Genomic DNA, 16,694 nt, shown 5'->3' on the forward strand with positions numbered 1-16,694 from the left:
AAATACATTTTCTATGGCACACTAGTTTAGTTAGTCCGAATGAACTTGCCTCACCAATATGGTTCTGTAGTTACAGAATACACAGTAAAAAATAAGAGTTAATTCAACACTTAGAAAGTACTCTGGGATCAAACAAACTCTAGAAGATGTTAAATTGACTCTCTAAGTCTTAAATTAACATTATTACAGTGTATTCTCTACTCGAGTGCGGCATGAGGAATGGCAAATGACATGTGCAGAAGAAGACCCTACTCAAACACATGTGACTTGTGCTGATACATGAGGGGGGGCGGTATGGTAGACAGCATGTAAGGGGTGTCGGCTTACACATACCTGACCTTGGACTAAGCAACCATGTCCTAAAATGAGGATGCCACACATGCGCCGCCCAGACAATATGTCTCAATTTGTGTAACATCCGTGTGTGGGTGGGTGGAGGTGGAGGGGGCTGGTGTGTGTGTGTGTGTGTGTGTGTGTGTGTGTGTGTGTGTGTGTGTGTGTGTGTGTGTGTGTGTGTGTGTGTGTGTGTGTGTGTGTGTGTGTGTGTGTGCGCGGGCGCGTGCGTGCTTGCGTGCGTGTGTGTAGTGTGTATGTATGATTATGCGGGTATCTCCAACAACGGCAAATTCAAGGTCTTTAACCCAAAAGACTTCCCTCAGATGAACTAGGCCTATTACCAGAGCAAACAAACTCAGGCAGCTTAACAAGTTGTCACATCAACTGCCTCCCCAAGAATTGCTTTGTTCGAGTTTAACCTACCATAAGACCAGCCCCCACCACCCCAACCACCACCCAGCCCCCCCATCACCACCACCACCTAAACACCCCTTGCCTTGTGTGCCTGTGCGTTCAGTGGGCTTGTTGATAGGGTCTGTATCAGATACCTGAACCTGTCCCCACATGAGCGGAGCAAGTATTTGTTTTGACTGGGCCACTGCGCGCTGGCTCTGCCTGGCATGAGCAGCCTCTGCCGATGGTATCAGCCCCCCTCCGAGCCTCGCTGTTGTCGCAAAGCCTACACGACTGGAGCCTTTTGATGCAGACCTGCATGCGTTTCTCTTGCTATGGTGGCGAGGTATACACACACACACAGAGAATGAAAAACACACATTGACATGGAAACACGCCCAGACACACACGGGCATACACACACACACAGACAGACGGTCTCTCTCATTCACTCACACACTCTGTCTCTTGCTCTCTCTGTATCTCCCTCTCTCTATCTCTCTCTCTCTCACACACACACACACGCACGCACGCACGCACGCACGCACGCACGCACGCACGCACGCACGCACGCACGCACGCACGCACGCACGCACGCACGCACGCACACACACACACACACACACACACACACACACACACACACACACACACACACACACACAAAGTAACTATAGGGGAGGACGGCAGTAATTGTTGGCCACATACAAACTTGAACTTCAGTGGAGAGGAGACAGTGTCAGTCATGCCACGTGACAGCCAGAGACACCCTCTGCGTGTCGCCACTAGCGCTATGTAAACATTCACTTCACTACTCCAGTTAATGATGCAGTACATGGAGTCTGGAGGTGCATAGGACCCGCTAGGGTGGACAAATGGGTCAGTTGTCCCACGCCCAGGGAAAGAGGGGGGTGGCAGAATTGGGACCCCATTACATTGTATGTGTTGAGAAGGAAGCCCTTTCAAATTATTTTGTCCTGGGCTCAGTCAAAGCTGTCAGCTGGAAGAACTCCTATTGTAACTGTGCTGGTTCTTTGTCTTATTCATATTTGTCTCATTTGTCTTCGTAAAGTGATGTGTGAGAGCCATTTCGAGTATAAACAGCTCTAAATGCAGTGAGTTTCTTTTGCTATGTACGTAGATGTTTGATGGTGGCACAATTTATTTCGTTACTGTGTAAAGAAAAACCTTGCCACGTTGCCATCGTGTGTCTTTAAAAAGGCATGTTGATGTTCTTTTTCACTGTTTTCATTGACTATCCTTAAATAATCAATGATACCGGCCCCCGCAAAAAAAACAAAGGATAAAAATCTCCAAAGCTGAGAGAGAGAGAGAGAGAGAGCCGAGCTCCCATGCAAATTCTTACTACCCTCAGCACTGATAGGCCACCGCCACCTTGGCACACACTAAAGGGCCAGCCAAAATATATCCATGTGTCTAGTTGGGGTTCAGTGAGAGTTTACCCCAAACAAGACAGCCGAGCACCTAAACAATGAGGCGAAACAACCGATGCCTGCCTCCCCTTCCCTTTGTAGTGTCAACAACACACAAACGCACACCAGCTCCATTAGCTGGTGAGGGGCACTGTTGCTAGTATTACTTGAGACTATTGTGTGTACACACACACACACACACAGACACACAGACACACACACACACACAGACACACACACACACACACACACACACACACACACACACACACACACACACACACACACACACACACACACACACACACACACACACACACACACACACACATGTGTGGGTGGCAGCACCACACAACAGCACGTCAATTGTGTCTGGATTGGTCCTCAAGGTGTCATTGCATACAAAACAACGACAACAACAACAGAGAAGACAACAACTAACAAATGGGACATGGAGGAGGAGGGCGGGCGTGGAGAGATAGAGTGAGAAGGAGGAGAGCAAAGGGGAAAAGAAGGGGAAGGGGATGTCTGGGGCCCATAGAGAGGGAGGGGGAGGGAGGAGGGAACCTGGCACTTTGTGGCTGTGGAATCCTGAAGTGATGACGGAGCCAGTGGCGAAGCGTCTCGCAAGGGCCCCCCTCTGCGATATTTCATGGGCCCAACGCCATTAACGTACACTTTTCTATGCTAAGCAGCAAACTCAGTATTGATCAACTATTACACTTAATGATCAGACGTTATTTATAAATAGCCCATTAGAGTGGCTGACTCCAGCCAACACGACATGTGTCAGAGGGGGGGCCTCTGTCTGACACATCTCCCGCCGCCCTCCCCTGTCACAATACCAGTGCTCCGCCCCTGGACGGAGCATATGGGCCCGAGCACCCCTCAACCCAGTGCACTTGACCTGGCTGTCAGCAACCCCGGCCTGCTATTTACACTGTGCAGAAGAGCAGGAGAGGAGGACAGCCCGGACGAGCCCTGCCTGATCTCAGGAAGAAACACACGAGGCCACACAAACACGGAATCAAAGTGTATATAGTATGTAGCAGCAGCCTGTTGAACAAACACACCCATGCGGCACACACGCATGCCAGCATGGACTATGTTCTACTAACACATGCATGCTTGCACGCATGCACAGGCACGCACGCACGCATGCATGCACCCACTGTGTATTAACATCATGTCCATACACACATGCAGCCTGCACACACACACGCACACACACACACACACACACACACACACACACACACACACACACACACACACACACACACACACACACACACACACACACACACACACACACACACACACACAGTGAATGTGTGCTTATGAGCACACTACTACAGTGTAGCAACCACTGACCACATCGCAGAAGCACCAGCAAAGAAAACAGACATAGAGATGCAAATAGTCAAGAATCACCAAACTGGTTTTTCCAAAAAAAAGAAAAAGAGACAGGGAAGAGTTTACGCTTGCAACAAGGCCACCACTTTGTCAGTGTTGAGGCGAGGGAGCAACGTGGGAACGAGACACAATGCGATGTTGCGCCTCGGGGCCAATCCGACACGTCAGTGGAGTGCCATTTGACTGCACGTTGCCATTCAGTGAATACGCGGCTGAACAAACACAACTAGGACACGGCTGGCTCGCTCACTCACTCGCTGCTTTACGGAAGTTATTAGTGTTCCGTGGTGTATACTGTAACATAGTTCTAATCATACCGACCGCAGCCAGGTTTTAAATCAACATTTAGTGTGCCTGGGAAGATTCTCATTCACGATTTTGTGCATGACAAATGCATTTTGCGAAAAGAGTGTGGAGTAGAATGACCTCATCGTCATGCACGTTGAAGGACAGGGCTCATTTTGGAATAATGACACGTCTGTTGGCGCTCTGGAATGTGATGAGGACAGAACCTTACGGAGGTGCCTAAAGTGTTCGCTTGACGATCTAGAGTTCTCTACTCGTGTCCTTCTTGGTGAGACAGTCAGAGTGAGGGACCAATAGGATGTCTGTCTGGGCCCTGCCGTGGCCAACTGGTAGGGCACTCGCCTGCCATGCGGCTGGCTGGGTTTCGTTTCCCGGCCCGGGTCCTTTGCAGACCCCTCTCTCCCAATTCGCTTCCTGTCCACCTCTCACGCTGTCCTATCAAGTAGGGTCGAAAAAGACTAGAAAAAAACTTTTTTTTTTTGAAGGATGTCTGTCTGTACACAACTCAGAGCTCAGTCAGCACAGCAAACTCTGCTACAAGTTTACATGTGCCTTAATGTGATTCATATCCTAGGCTTTGATCCCACAGCTCACAATTACGTGGCTCCAAGACGTCTCTGGCGAAATCAGGGGGAGTGACTCATGACCTGACTCAGCAGAATCGCTACGCCGAGACTTCTTCATGCCGTCAGTCAACCAGTCGTCTTCCTCTGCTTGACTCAAGTCATCTCATCTCGGTTGAATGTGTGTCACAGGGGTTGGTTTTATTTTATTTTTTATGAGCCAGTAAGTGTTTGTGTGGAAGTGGCCTGTCTGGTTTCCCTTTCAGTGATGTATGACATGATGTGTGGCAGAGGTCAAATGTTCTTACTCTTCTTGGTGGAAAAAACCTAGGGTGCATTTCTCAAAAGAGAAGTTGTAGCCTGTTAGCAACTTCGGTAGTTGCCAATGGGAAAATTCATTGAAAACAACAAAGTAGCTAATGTAGTAAGCAACTTTGGTTTTGAGAAATGAACCCCTGGCTTTACTCAGAAACTGGCCCATTATTCTGCGAGTCCCTGTCCTTTGATCCACTTTTGGTTTCAGGCCCAGAGAGGTACAAGAGGTGGCGCTTTAGGTCTGTGTAGGATATTTCTTACGACACTTCCTTAGTGTACTACTATTTGTTGAGTCGTGCAAAACTGCTTTTTTAAAGGTATGATGCATACCTGTTGATCAATTCATTGTCACTGGTCCATTTTCTACAAGATGCATACTGTTTCCTCCATTCCAAGCGTTCTGGCTTACCACAGGTTAAGTCAAGTCAAGTCAAGTCAAGGCAGCTTTTATTGTCACTTTCTTCATATGCACAAGTCATACAAGGAAAATGAAATTACGTTTTCTCTCTATACCATGCCAAGACAAAGACATACACAAGACTGACATTTTACAGACTGACATAAAGTGCAAGACAGGACAGGTAACAGTGATGGACTGGTAGCAATAAGGTGGTTAAAATCATTAGGAAGTACATTAATTGAGTATAAATAACACTGCACATCATGTGCACTAAATGAATTGAATTAAATTACAAGTGAACTCATCATTAAAAATGAGCTTGGCCTTGAAGAAGGCGTATTAATACACTGTCTAAGCGTATGACTCTGTTGTGTATTCTGTATCATGTTACCCTTTTTAATTAAATTCAAAACAAACTCACCAGTAAAGAAGCCCTTGGCCATGATGAACATGTATAAATACATTGGATAAGAACAGTGCCATGTGTGCACTCTAACTATAAATATTGCTACGCCTGTGTGACATATTAATTAAATACATTTATCTAAATATAAAAGTCTAACTCACCATTTAAGAATCTGTTGGCCTTGCTGAGGGTATATAAATACACTGGCTAAGACAGGAGTATGTTTTGTACTCTCTATGCCATTATACTGTGTGCAATCATATTTTATTCTATTGATTTTTTTAAGAAAAGCTATAAATCTCTCACACATTGACCATTTCATTTTTGCTTCATTCTAATGTTACACCTTCAGAAATGATCAGTATGTGGCAGTTTTTCTGATTAGCGACCTATGGGTTATCTCTGACGCACCTGCCAGCAGAGGTGTGTGAGAATTTGTATCATTTATTTTTTTCTAATGGAATTAAAAGAAAACTCACAATGAAAGAAGTTCTTGGCCTTGATGAAGGCGACGCTGAGGCGCAGCACGGAGAGCTTATCCAGGCGGGAGCGTACATCCTCAGAGAAGGGCAGCAGGCTCGTCAACTTGTCCAGCTCCCCGTTCAGACGATCCCGGTGGCGTTTGGAGGGGTTGGTCTTGGCGTTCTCAGGACGAGGTTTGCTAATATGAAAAAGACAAGAGAGAGAGAAAAAAAGGGGGGGGGGTCAGTCAAAGCAAAGGAGAGGAGAATGTGGTCAGTGGTGCCTTATACTTGGAGGGGTCGGTCTCTGTTTTCAGGACAAGGTTTGCTAAATGTGAAAAAGACAGAACACAGGGGGACAGGGATGTCACTCAAAAAAGATATGAAGAGACGGGAGTTGGCTTGGGGAGATGTTGGTCTTTGAATTTTAGGACAAGGTATGCTAATATGAAAACGACAAAAGAGAAGAGGGGGAGAGATGTCAGTCAAATGAGAGATGATAATTGTCACTCAGTATTGCCACATGCTTGTAGCCTAGGAAATCTCATCGTTCCCATCTGAATAGGACATATAGCACTTGTGATATGGTTTGATGTGAACCAGGCAAGCATGCTTGGAGGGGTTGGTCTTGGTGTTTTCAGGACGAGGTTTGCTAATGTGAAAAATAAAAATATAGAAACAATAGGAAAAAGGAGACAGGGGAAACGAGACATGAAGTCAAAAGCGACAAACAGAATGGGAGGAGAGATGAGAGAGGGGTTGGTTTGGGGTTGGTCTTGTTGTTTTTGGACAAGATTTGCTAAATGTGAAAAAGACAACAGAAAAAAGAGTGAGATGTCAGTCAAAGGCTAAATATAAATGGTCACTCAGAATTGTACAGTATACACCGGAACACGTGGTTGGAGCGGTTGGTCCTGGTGTTGTCTGCATGAAATTTGCTAAATTGAAAAAGGCAGAGTAAAGCACTGGGCTGTTGGTGAAAGGAGATATGAAATCTGATAACACTAGTGACAAACGACATTGCCACACTATAACACAAACACTGTACCACCACATGGCCAACATCATTTGCTGCGACAGTATGTGTCTGAGGGGTTGGTCGTTTTCTAGCTGAGGTTTGCTAATATGAAGAAAGGAGGGTGTAAAACGGAAAACAACGTCACAAACAAATTGCAACACTGCTTGTTCCCGCTACTATGCTGTAAAAGCTCTAGTATTTGCTGCACGTTGCATGATTTGCGCTATGCAAACACAGTCGATATTCTTGTCGTCAAATAGCATTGCCACAACCTAAGATAAACACCGTTACCACCACATTTGTAACTCGAGTGTTTTATTCCTGTGCTGTGCGTGTGAGTAAGGGGAACACGATCTCCTCCCCTGCCGAAATAGGCCCATGATTAAAAAGCATGGGGTGAATTAATTTTCCGTACTCTTTAGTAATGTGGAAGGAATCATGGCAACATTTCTTTGTACCGACAGGAGAAAAAAAAAGGGAAAAGGAGTAAAACTAGAGCTGCTGGACTTTCCAACACACACACACACACTCACTTGAACGCACACTCACTCACACGCAAGCACATGGCAGTTCACCAGGACCCGTGTCTCCCTGCCAAAGGTGGCCTGTGTTCAGAGAGGATGGGCGGGCGGGCGGGCGGGAGGGGAGGGCGGGCAGGCAAGCAGGCAGGCGAGAGGGAGGCAGGCGGCTGGGTAAGCTGCACTCGCCAGGGCCAGGGCCAGGGCCAGGACTCATAAAATGTGAATGAGGCGCTGGGGCTGTGAGAAGAAACGCACCTAGGAGCGTGAATCACCCACCCGCCTCCCCGGGCCAAGAGCAGTGGGGCGAGACCGAGTGGAGCTGAGCTGAGCTGAGCTGAACAGAGGAGAGGAGAGGAGAGGAGAGGAGAGGAGAGGAGAGGAGAGGAGAGGAGAGGAGAGGAGAGGAGAGGAGAGAGAGAGAGGAGAGGAGAGGAGAGGAGAGAAGAGGAGAGGAGAGGAGAGGAGAGGAGAGAGAGAGAGAGAGAGGAGAGGAGAGGAGAGGAGAGGAGAGGAGAGAGAGGAGAGGATGGGAGAGCAGAGGAGAGGAGAGGAGAGGATAGAAGAGAGGGGAGGAGAGGAGGGTAGATGAGAGGAGAGGAGAGGAGCTGAACAGAGGAGAGGAGAGGAGAGGAGAGGAGAGGAGAGGAGAGGAGAGGAGAGGAGAGGAGAGGAGAGGAGAGGAGAGGAGCTGAACAGAGTGGAGTGGAGTGGAGAGGAGAGGAGCTGAACAGAGTGGAGTGGAGTGGAGAGGAGAGGAGAGTAGTGAGTGAGGGCCTAGAGGGCCAACACCGCACACAGACTGATCTCAGATCAGTGCATACAGTATATGCAGAACAGAAAAAAGATCAGCATCTCTCTCTCTCTCTCTGTCTTCCTGTCTGTTTCTTCCTGCCTCTCTCTATTTCACAAGCTGTCTCACTCCGACTCTCTAAATCTCTCTCCCTGTCTCTACTCTCTCTTGCTCTTGCTCTCTCTCTCTCTCTCTCTCTCTCTCTCTCTCTCTCTCTCTCTCTCTCTCTCTCTCTCTCTCTCTTTCTCTCTCTCTGGCTCCAGTCTATCTATCAAATCTTTCAATCTCTATCTATCTCCAAGTCTTTTTCTGTCATTCTGCATAAGGAACATTCCTAACACATTTCTCAAGACAATGGCACACGTCTTAACAGCATAAAATCAACAAATGTGTGTGCATGGTAATATAACAATGTTTGTTCACGTTCTGTGACGTTCTGTCAAAAGACGCTGAAGACGGCTTAGGCCGCAACGTCTGTCTGTCTGTCTGCCATGCTAACCCAGTATTAAAACTGCAAGAAACTGATCCGGGAGTGCGGCTTTTTTACAAAACATGAACTTTACTGTTTGCTCGCACCCGAAGAAGACCTTGTAAGAAACTTTTCAGAGTTCAGCGCACTTTCTCTACAAAAAGACTGTTCACATTCTGTGCCATGAAGTATATTTTAACTTCAGAGGTAAAAAAAGTGAACCATTAAAAAGCTGCACTATACTACAAAATCTTGAATGTGCAACAGAAATATTAGTTAAAAGTATTCAGGGTTTTTTACACTTGCAAAATTGTACTATCTGATATCTTGTATCATCCGTGTTGTATCTGTTTTTGACAACCTAAGCACTTTGCCTGAAAGAGGAAGTCATGACGAGTATGCTCGGCCTACACCCACTCTAAAATACTCACAGTGGCCAAGTAACTTTGCTAACATAGCACTGTCAGTTCTGGACCATTATCATTACCATGACAAGCCTTGCACAGTAACAAAAAAATACACTGTAAAAGCAAACCTTTTCCAACAGATAGCTTTCCACAACTAATGTACACTGGATGGTGTGATGCATGAATGATCTAAGGATAGACCGATATATATATCGGTTTGATATCGGGCCGATATTTGCATTTTTTAAGTGTATCATATTGGCCGATACGCATGTGGTTTTGGCCGATACGCAATGCTAAGTTCTACCTCAATATGGTAATGTTAAAGGAATGTTTATTTTTAACTTGAGACCTTTTTTTTTACCCATATCGGCCCCAAATATCGGGTATCGGAAATTGGAAATCTTCCTTTTCTGAACGAATGGGTACAAAAGTTGTCTGCTGCTGTTCCAAGTTCTCTTGATGACAGTGGCATGGCGATACACACAGTCCAAAACAACATTTTAGGAACTAAGTATTGTTGCTCAGAGACATTGCTCAAAAAGAAACCTTAACCCTTTCATGACGAGCCTCTGTTATAACCTTATTGTCATCACAATGGTAACGATGACCATCTTTTCTGTTATTTGAGACTCTTGGTAATGCCATAGCAGGGTTGTTATGATGTAGTTATGCTTTTTCAGCAAAAAGTGAATGGGAGATCCCATCAACATGAAAGGGTTAAACTTAAGCGGTTGCTGAGCTGTACTGTAGCCTTCCATTGCCTTGCCTTGCCTTGCCTAGTGCTTCTCCACATCCTCTTCTCTCTACTCTTTAATTGTGTCCTGCAGCGAACTCCTGGCATCCCTTCAAAACTAGTCTCAGCTCTCTTAGTCATGCCTCGGGAAATGGATCTCCTGTCTCCCCCAGCTAGGCCTACAGTATAAGGGCAGTCATGGGTAAACGGTTAGGGTGTCAGACTTGTATCCCAAAGGTTGCCGGTTCGACTCTCGACCTGCCATGTTGTTTGGGGGGGGGGGGAGTAATTAACGAGGTCTTCCATGACTGAGGTACCCTGGGCATAGTACTGCCCCGTCGCACTGGGGCGCCATTGGGGGTAGCCCTCTTGCACGGGTGAGACATAAATGCAATTTCGTCATGTGCAGTGAGCACTTGTGTGCTGTGGAGTGATGTATCACAAAGACAATGGGAGTTTCCCAGGTGGGCTTTCACTTTCACTTTTACTTCACTTAGTCAAGTCAAGTCAAGTCAAGTCAAGTCAAGTTTATTGTCAATTTCTTTACATGCACTGGTCATACAAAGAATTTGAAATTGCGTTTCTTGCTCTCCCATGCAGACATAGACTAATTCTAGGTAAGGACATAGACAGTATAGACATAGACAGTACTCATACATGGACATAGACAGTATGGACGTAGACATTGCTCATACAGACATTTAAAGTGCAAGACTGGACAACAGAAGACTTGTAGAGAACATACATTAAGAGGAGGTATTTTGTTGTTCTTTTTCTAAAAGTCCTTTATAGCGTTCTGACATAGTAATAGTAGCATTTGAAGAAATAAATAATTAAAAAAGGTTTTTATTAAATGCACCAGCAGCAGTATGTGTGTGTGTGTGTGTGTGTTTGTATGTGTTTTGTGTGCGTGTGTGTGTGTGTGTGTGTGTGTGTGTGTGTGTGTGTGTGTGTGTGTGTGTGTGTGTGTGTGTGTGTGTGTGTGTGTGTGTTTAGTGCAGGTAGAAAGTGCGGTGTGCGTCTGTGTGTGTGTACCTGTGTGTGTGTGTGTGTGTGTGTGTGTGTGTGTGTGTGTGTGTGTGTGTGTGTGTGTGTGTGTGTGTGTGTGTGTGTATGTGTGTGAGTATGAGTTGTGTGTCAGTGTGTGTATGTTTGGGTTTAGTGCAGAAAGTGCAGTGTGCTTGTGTGTGTGTGTGTGTGTGTGTGTGTGTGTGTGTGTGTGTGTATGTGTGTATGTGTGTGTGTGTGTGTGTGTGTGTGTGTGTGTGTGTGTGTGTTGTGTGTGTGTGTGTGTGTGTGTGTGTGAGTGTGTGTGTGTGTGTGTGTGTGTGTGTGTGTGTGCGTGTGTATGTTTTGAGTTAGTGCAGGTTGAAAGTTCAGTCACAGATGTAGTAGTGCAGGTGGAATGTTCAGTCGCAGATATGGTGGTGGGGATGAGGGGGGGGGAGCGTTGTCAGTGGCCTGGCTGGCTAGAGGCTGACAGTGAAGGGAGAGTGGGTTGAGTGTTCAGTATCTTGATTGCTTGATACTTCCTAGTCATGCCTAGGAAGAGTGAATTTCCTGCCTGTGTCGTTGATAGCTTTGGCTAGGCAGAGGACAAAGTCACCTGAAAGGGCCCTCCTCCATACAATTACATAGGCATACAATGTAATGAGGAGACATTTTTGGGCCCCATCTATCCTTGGGCCCGGGACAGCTGACCCCTGTGCTCTGACAACACAATGCCAGGGTGGTTGCAAGACATCAGGGAATTCAGTTCATTCCATATTGATCCCTATTGCAGATAAGAGAAGATGGTGTCTTAGTCTTCCCAAATATTCGTTATTCTTCAGCGCTGGGTAGACAAGGACAAAATCAGGGGCTGATGTGTTTGTTAAGATTATCTCTCTGCCATGTCATGGAACTCAAAAAAGATGAGTTGAACTATATCGACTGGACTCCCCTCGTGCCGGACTGGAAGTCCAGTTGCTAACAAGTCCACTGTTTTTACAGACGTGCAGAGACTTTTAGGCTCACAGTGGTTTCCAATATAGGTAAGGAAGGTGTATGGTTGTTGATGGTGATGGTGGATGTGGTTGCGACTAGTTTTCAGTTGGAACCACTGGGTTCCCACTGGCTAGAATGCTATAGCCACTTCTAAACAATCTGACTCTGGTTATTATCATTCAGAAATCAGTTCATAAAAATACTGTCAAACCTATGTAAATTTGTTGTTCACGAATCTCGTGATAATTTGTCTTTATCTGCCAGGCTCCAGTAGTCTAATGCGTTCTTAATGCTGCAAACATTTTTAAATGGTTAGCAAACTGCTTTCGCCTTGAAAGTTCCCCAGCCCTGTGTAATTCAATAACCGGCTCGCTCCCCATGTTAGTATTTACTTCAAAAACACTGTGGTTTTGTCCAATAACAGACCATCCATTCTGCAAAGAAACTAACGGTAGTGTTTTGTTGTTATTATTAGAACAATAGCATGTCAGCTTTAATTGCGTTATTTTTACTTAGATATTTTTGGTCCAGCTTTTTCATCTGTTGACAAAGCATATCCAAAACACTATCGGACACACGCGCATGCACACACAAACATACACGTGAACACACACACACAAGTACGCGCACACACACACACGCATGCACACACATGCACGCACGTGCACGCACGCACGCACGCACACGCACACACGCGCACGCACACACATAAAAAATGAAATGTTTGCAAATGCATGTTTCCATGTGGCTGAATCTGTAACTAATCACTACAAGATGGTAGCAATCTGAGCGCGCAACAGTCAAATTACATGGCAATGACTAGGCTATAAATACATATGCATCCTTTCTTTCTTTTCCTTCCAGATAGGTGAGGAAGTATAGCCACATAGTGAGCAGTAACAGCTGTCCACCAACATATTCACAACAGACACGCAGAAAGGCTAAGCGAGGTGTGTGTGTGTGTGTGTGTGTGTGTGTGTGTGTGTGTGTGTGTGTGTGTGTGTGTGTGTGTGTGTGTGTGTGTGTGTGTGTGTGTGTGTGTGTGTGTGTGTCTGTGTGTGTGTGTGTGTGTGTGTGTGTGTGTGTGTGTGTGTGTTTGGGTGGATGGGCTTGCGTTTGTATGTGTGGGTGGGGGGGTGCAAGTATTAGAGAGAGAGAGAGAGAGAGGCAGGGAGACAGAGTGAGGAAAGAGAGAGGGGGGCAGGGAGAGGAAAGAGAAAGAGCGAGAGAGCGAGAGAGCGAGAGAGAGCGAGAGCGAGCAAAACAGGAGAGGGTGGGGTGGGGGACTCTGGGGGGGAAGAAAAAAACTGATCGAAAAAGAAAGTTCTCCAGCCAAAAGTTTTTTCCCCCCTTTTTTTGGATCCCACCCCTCCATGTAGTGACCACAGATTTTTTTACAGCCAAATCTCTCTAGTCTCTCTAGGCTACCAGGCCCAGATGTCTACTGAGGAATCCCACGCTACACACACACACACACACACACACACACACACACACACACACACACACACACACACACACACACACACACACACACACACACACACACACACACCTCACCAACTACAGCATTGGTGATACAGAAAGTGGGTTACTAAGTTTACAGTACTGAACAGCATGTCCCTTCACTTCATTTCACAAGGGGTTTGGTAAGGGTGTGTGGTCTTTGGCAGAGTGGTTGTGTATGACTGTATGTGCACAAGTGTGTGGGTGGGTAGGTGAGTGTGGCGGGGTTGAGGGTAGTGGGGTTGAGAGAGAGAGAGAGAGAGAGAGAGAGAGAGAGAGAGAGAGAGAGAGAGAGAGAGAGAGAGAGTGTGTGTGTGTGTGTGTGTGTGTGTGTGTGTGCGTGTGTGTGTGTGTGTGTGTGTGTGCGTGTGCGTGTGTGTGTGTGCAATTTAATAAGCTCCATAGTCACATATGTCTCACTTCACAAATAGCAGACAGCACCCTACTTGGTAATGAGTATTGCCATTTAAGCCTGCAACCAGTGGACTCACCACTCATGCATTAACCTTTATTGCTGGGCAACATGACTGTCATAAACCTGGCATAAGTCACACTAACGTACACTAAAACTACACTAACTTGATTTGGCTTGGTTCCTCCTGGGAGGGTCGGGGCCGAATGTGAATAATAAATATCATATGTGAATGATAAATGATAAAACAATATTCTATTCTCCCAAAAAGTTAAGTTTTTAATTTTCGGACACACAGTCCTTTGTCAAAGTGCAACGTTGCAGCAAAGTGCAACAAAGTGCAAGAGTCAGGGAGGCCCCAGCTTAAACTTCCTGTCCTCTTTTTTCATTTTCTCTTTTTTTTCTTTGTCTTACTTTTAAGGGGCGGAGGTACACCGCTTTTATTAAGAAAAGTGGCCCTGATAGGTATGTGATAACGTCCTACGCAATCGTTCTGTGTTTATTAAACCCCAGAATAACATGCAAAGGTGCTGAGGCGCTGGTAAAATAAACTGGACACAGGCTGTGGAGTTACATAAACTATTATCCTCGGTAGTAAAAACAGACTGAAAAAGAAAAAAAGTCATTAGTGAACTGTAAGGTTATTATTTCCAGAACTAAACAATACGCTAAATTGCGCGTCTACAAGCAGGCTGTTGCGCTTTCAGCATTCACAAAGTGTCCAACTTTCTATTTTACAAACTTGTCAAATTCATAAAAAATGTTGCTCTCAAAAGTACTGAACTCGTCGACATCGCGTGTAAAAAGGTTTGTCTGACAAAACAGCACGAAAGAAAAAAAGACGGAAAAAAATGGGAGCAACCTACAAGGCCGTTCTCATATGCGAAGAAAAGCGCAGGCTATATCAGATTACAATAACATACTTCAGGCCAGAGAGCCCGTCGCCCCCCTCCCCCTTGTAAGCATCGCGTGCGAGCAAGGCCCGACTCTCGAGCTTGATTGTGATAAATGCAGGAGTACTATTTCCATGCCAGACCAACACTGTACACGAACAGAGATTTTTTAAGGACACCCCGAAAGATGGCTAGAAGAATATAAGGCGCATAGCACACAACTGCGCCGCCAGAAAAAGCTCTCAGATAAGGAAAACAACACATGACGCACTCGCGACAAAAATACAAGCATTAAATGTGTTTTGCGCTTTGAAGAATACAGTTCAAAATGAAATTGTTGGATTTCACTTTAAGTACAGTAACGAGTCAATGGGCCATTGGGACTCCTACATGTCTAGGCTATGCCTAAAGATAACACAAGACACGCGCATTATAGGCCTATCTAACACCTTGAAAGGGGAAAAAAACCAATAGGCCATTTATGAAGAATGTTTCAAAAAGAAAAAGAACAACGAGTGTCTTTCGGGACCAGAAAAGGAAGACAGCTCATGACCAGACATTAATAAACAATTAATTACGTTTTCAGCCGGATTTGACAGCTTTGTTTGACATGCTTACATTTTCTGTAAAGGCTTCTTCCGCTTTTTGCCAGCGTAGGTTCCATGATCGTTGACCGCCAACATGACGTTGTTTTTGTAGATATCTTCTCAGTATTCCGACTCAAGTGAAGTCTTCTTCCTCTTCTTCTCACTCACAAGAAACTGAACAAATAAAATGTAAAAGAAAGATGAGACCAAGTCGCTGTGCGTTTTATAGGCCTACCCAAAAGTAGACTCCAAACTTCCCTAGGCTACTACCTATAGCCTAGTTTAAAAGATATTTCACTATGAACTCCTCTACTTTATCATTCCTCTCTCTCACACAAAGTCCTACAGCACACAGAGAGAGAGGGGAGGGAGAACCTCATGAAAAGCTTTCGTGAGGCAACTCTGACTTATGTCAGAGTAGATCTCAACGGGGAATATTGGCCCTCTGCGACAGAGGAGGGGCGTTACAGGAAATCGCACCGGTTGACAGAGGCTCTTTTTAAGGTGGACCGAAAAATTACACAAAAGTCATTCCGAGTCATGGCCAAATGCAGGGCTGCATTTAACTGTGATCTAATCTACAGTGCTGTGGAGGTTGTAATGTGCACTCTCCTTCAGTCTTTTATTTGTTTGTGTTCCCTATTACAGATGCTGTCCACTCTTCCAAGAACTGTTTTAAGGATTATTTTCATTTAATGTATTTATGCAGGCTATTTATTCTTGATTAATTTGTGTACACAGTGGCCTATGCACATCAGTTCATACTCTAGTCTCCATACACACATGTCCACTTTTAGCACAGTCTTCTGCATTTTGCATTAACTCCTTACCGCAAAGCCTCTGTTAGGCTATACCTTATTGTCACTAAAATAGTAATGACCAAGTCTTAATCGGTTATCCAAGACTCCTATCATTAGGCCTATTCATTACATTACACTTAGCTGACGCTTTATTTTCCAAAAGTGACTTAGGCCTACAAATATTGCAGGCTATTGTTTACAGTCCCAGAAGCAATGTGGGGTAAGGCACTTCAGCCATGGATGGAAGTGCAGGGAGTGGTAAGGGCAGGATACAAACCTGCAAGCTTGTGATCTAGTCCAACTCCCTAACCATAACAGCACTACTGTCCACTTCCATTGTCATGGCAATGTTGTTATGATGTAGTTGAGTCTTTTCAGCAGAGTGAATTGGCCCATCAATGTGATCACCAGCAGTAAGAGGCTATGGAACACAATGAAACAGATCATACGTAAAATGCAGCCTACTTGGAAAGCATGGCAAAAAACTTGGCAAAATTCCCAAACTCATCGCAGGACTACTTAGTGTAGGCTGTTATACTG

The 16,694-nt window shown here is 45.4% G+C and overlaps 1 protein-coding gene across 1 annotated transcript in view; it reads right to left on the minus strand.

The window, feature by feature from the left end:
• LOC134461388 (aryl hydrocarbon receptor-like) overlaps positions 1 to 15,769 on the minus strand; it is a 37,927-nt gene extending 22,158 nt beyond the window's left edge. Inside the window, exons 1-2 of the mRNA XM_063214298.1 lie at positions 15,386 to 15,769; positions 6,048 to 6,229 (exon numbers count right to left, since the gene is read on the minus strand). Coding sequence (XP_063070368.1) covers positions 6,048 to 6,229; positions 15,386 to 15,450 — 247 coding nt within the window. The 5' untranslated portion in view covers positions 15,451 to 15,769. The remainder of the gene's footprint in view (positions 1 to 6,047; positions 6,230 to 15,385) is intronic.
• Positions 15,770 to 16,694: the final 925 nt, after the last annotated feature.

The sequence above is a fragment of the Engraulis encrasicolus genome, chromosome 13, assembly GCF_034702125.1.
Source record: "Engraulis encrasicolus isolate BLACKSEA-1 chromosome 13, IST_EnEncr_1.0, whole genome shotgun sequence".
Taxonomy (NCBI): domain Eukaryota; kingdom Metazoa; phylum Chordata; class Actinopteri; order Clupeiformes; family Engraulidae; genus Engraulis; species Engraulis encrasicolus.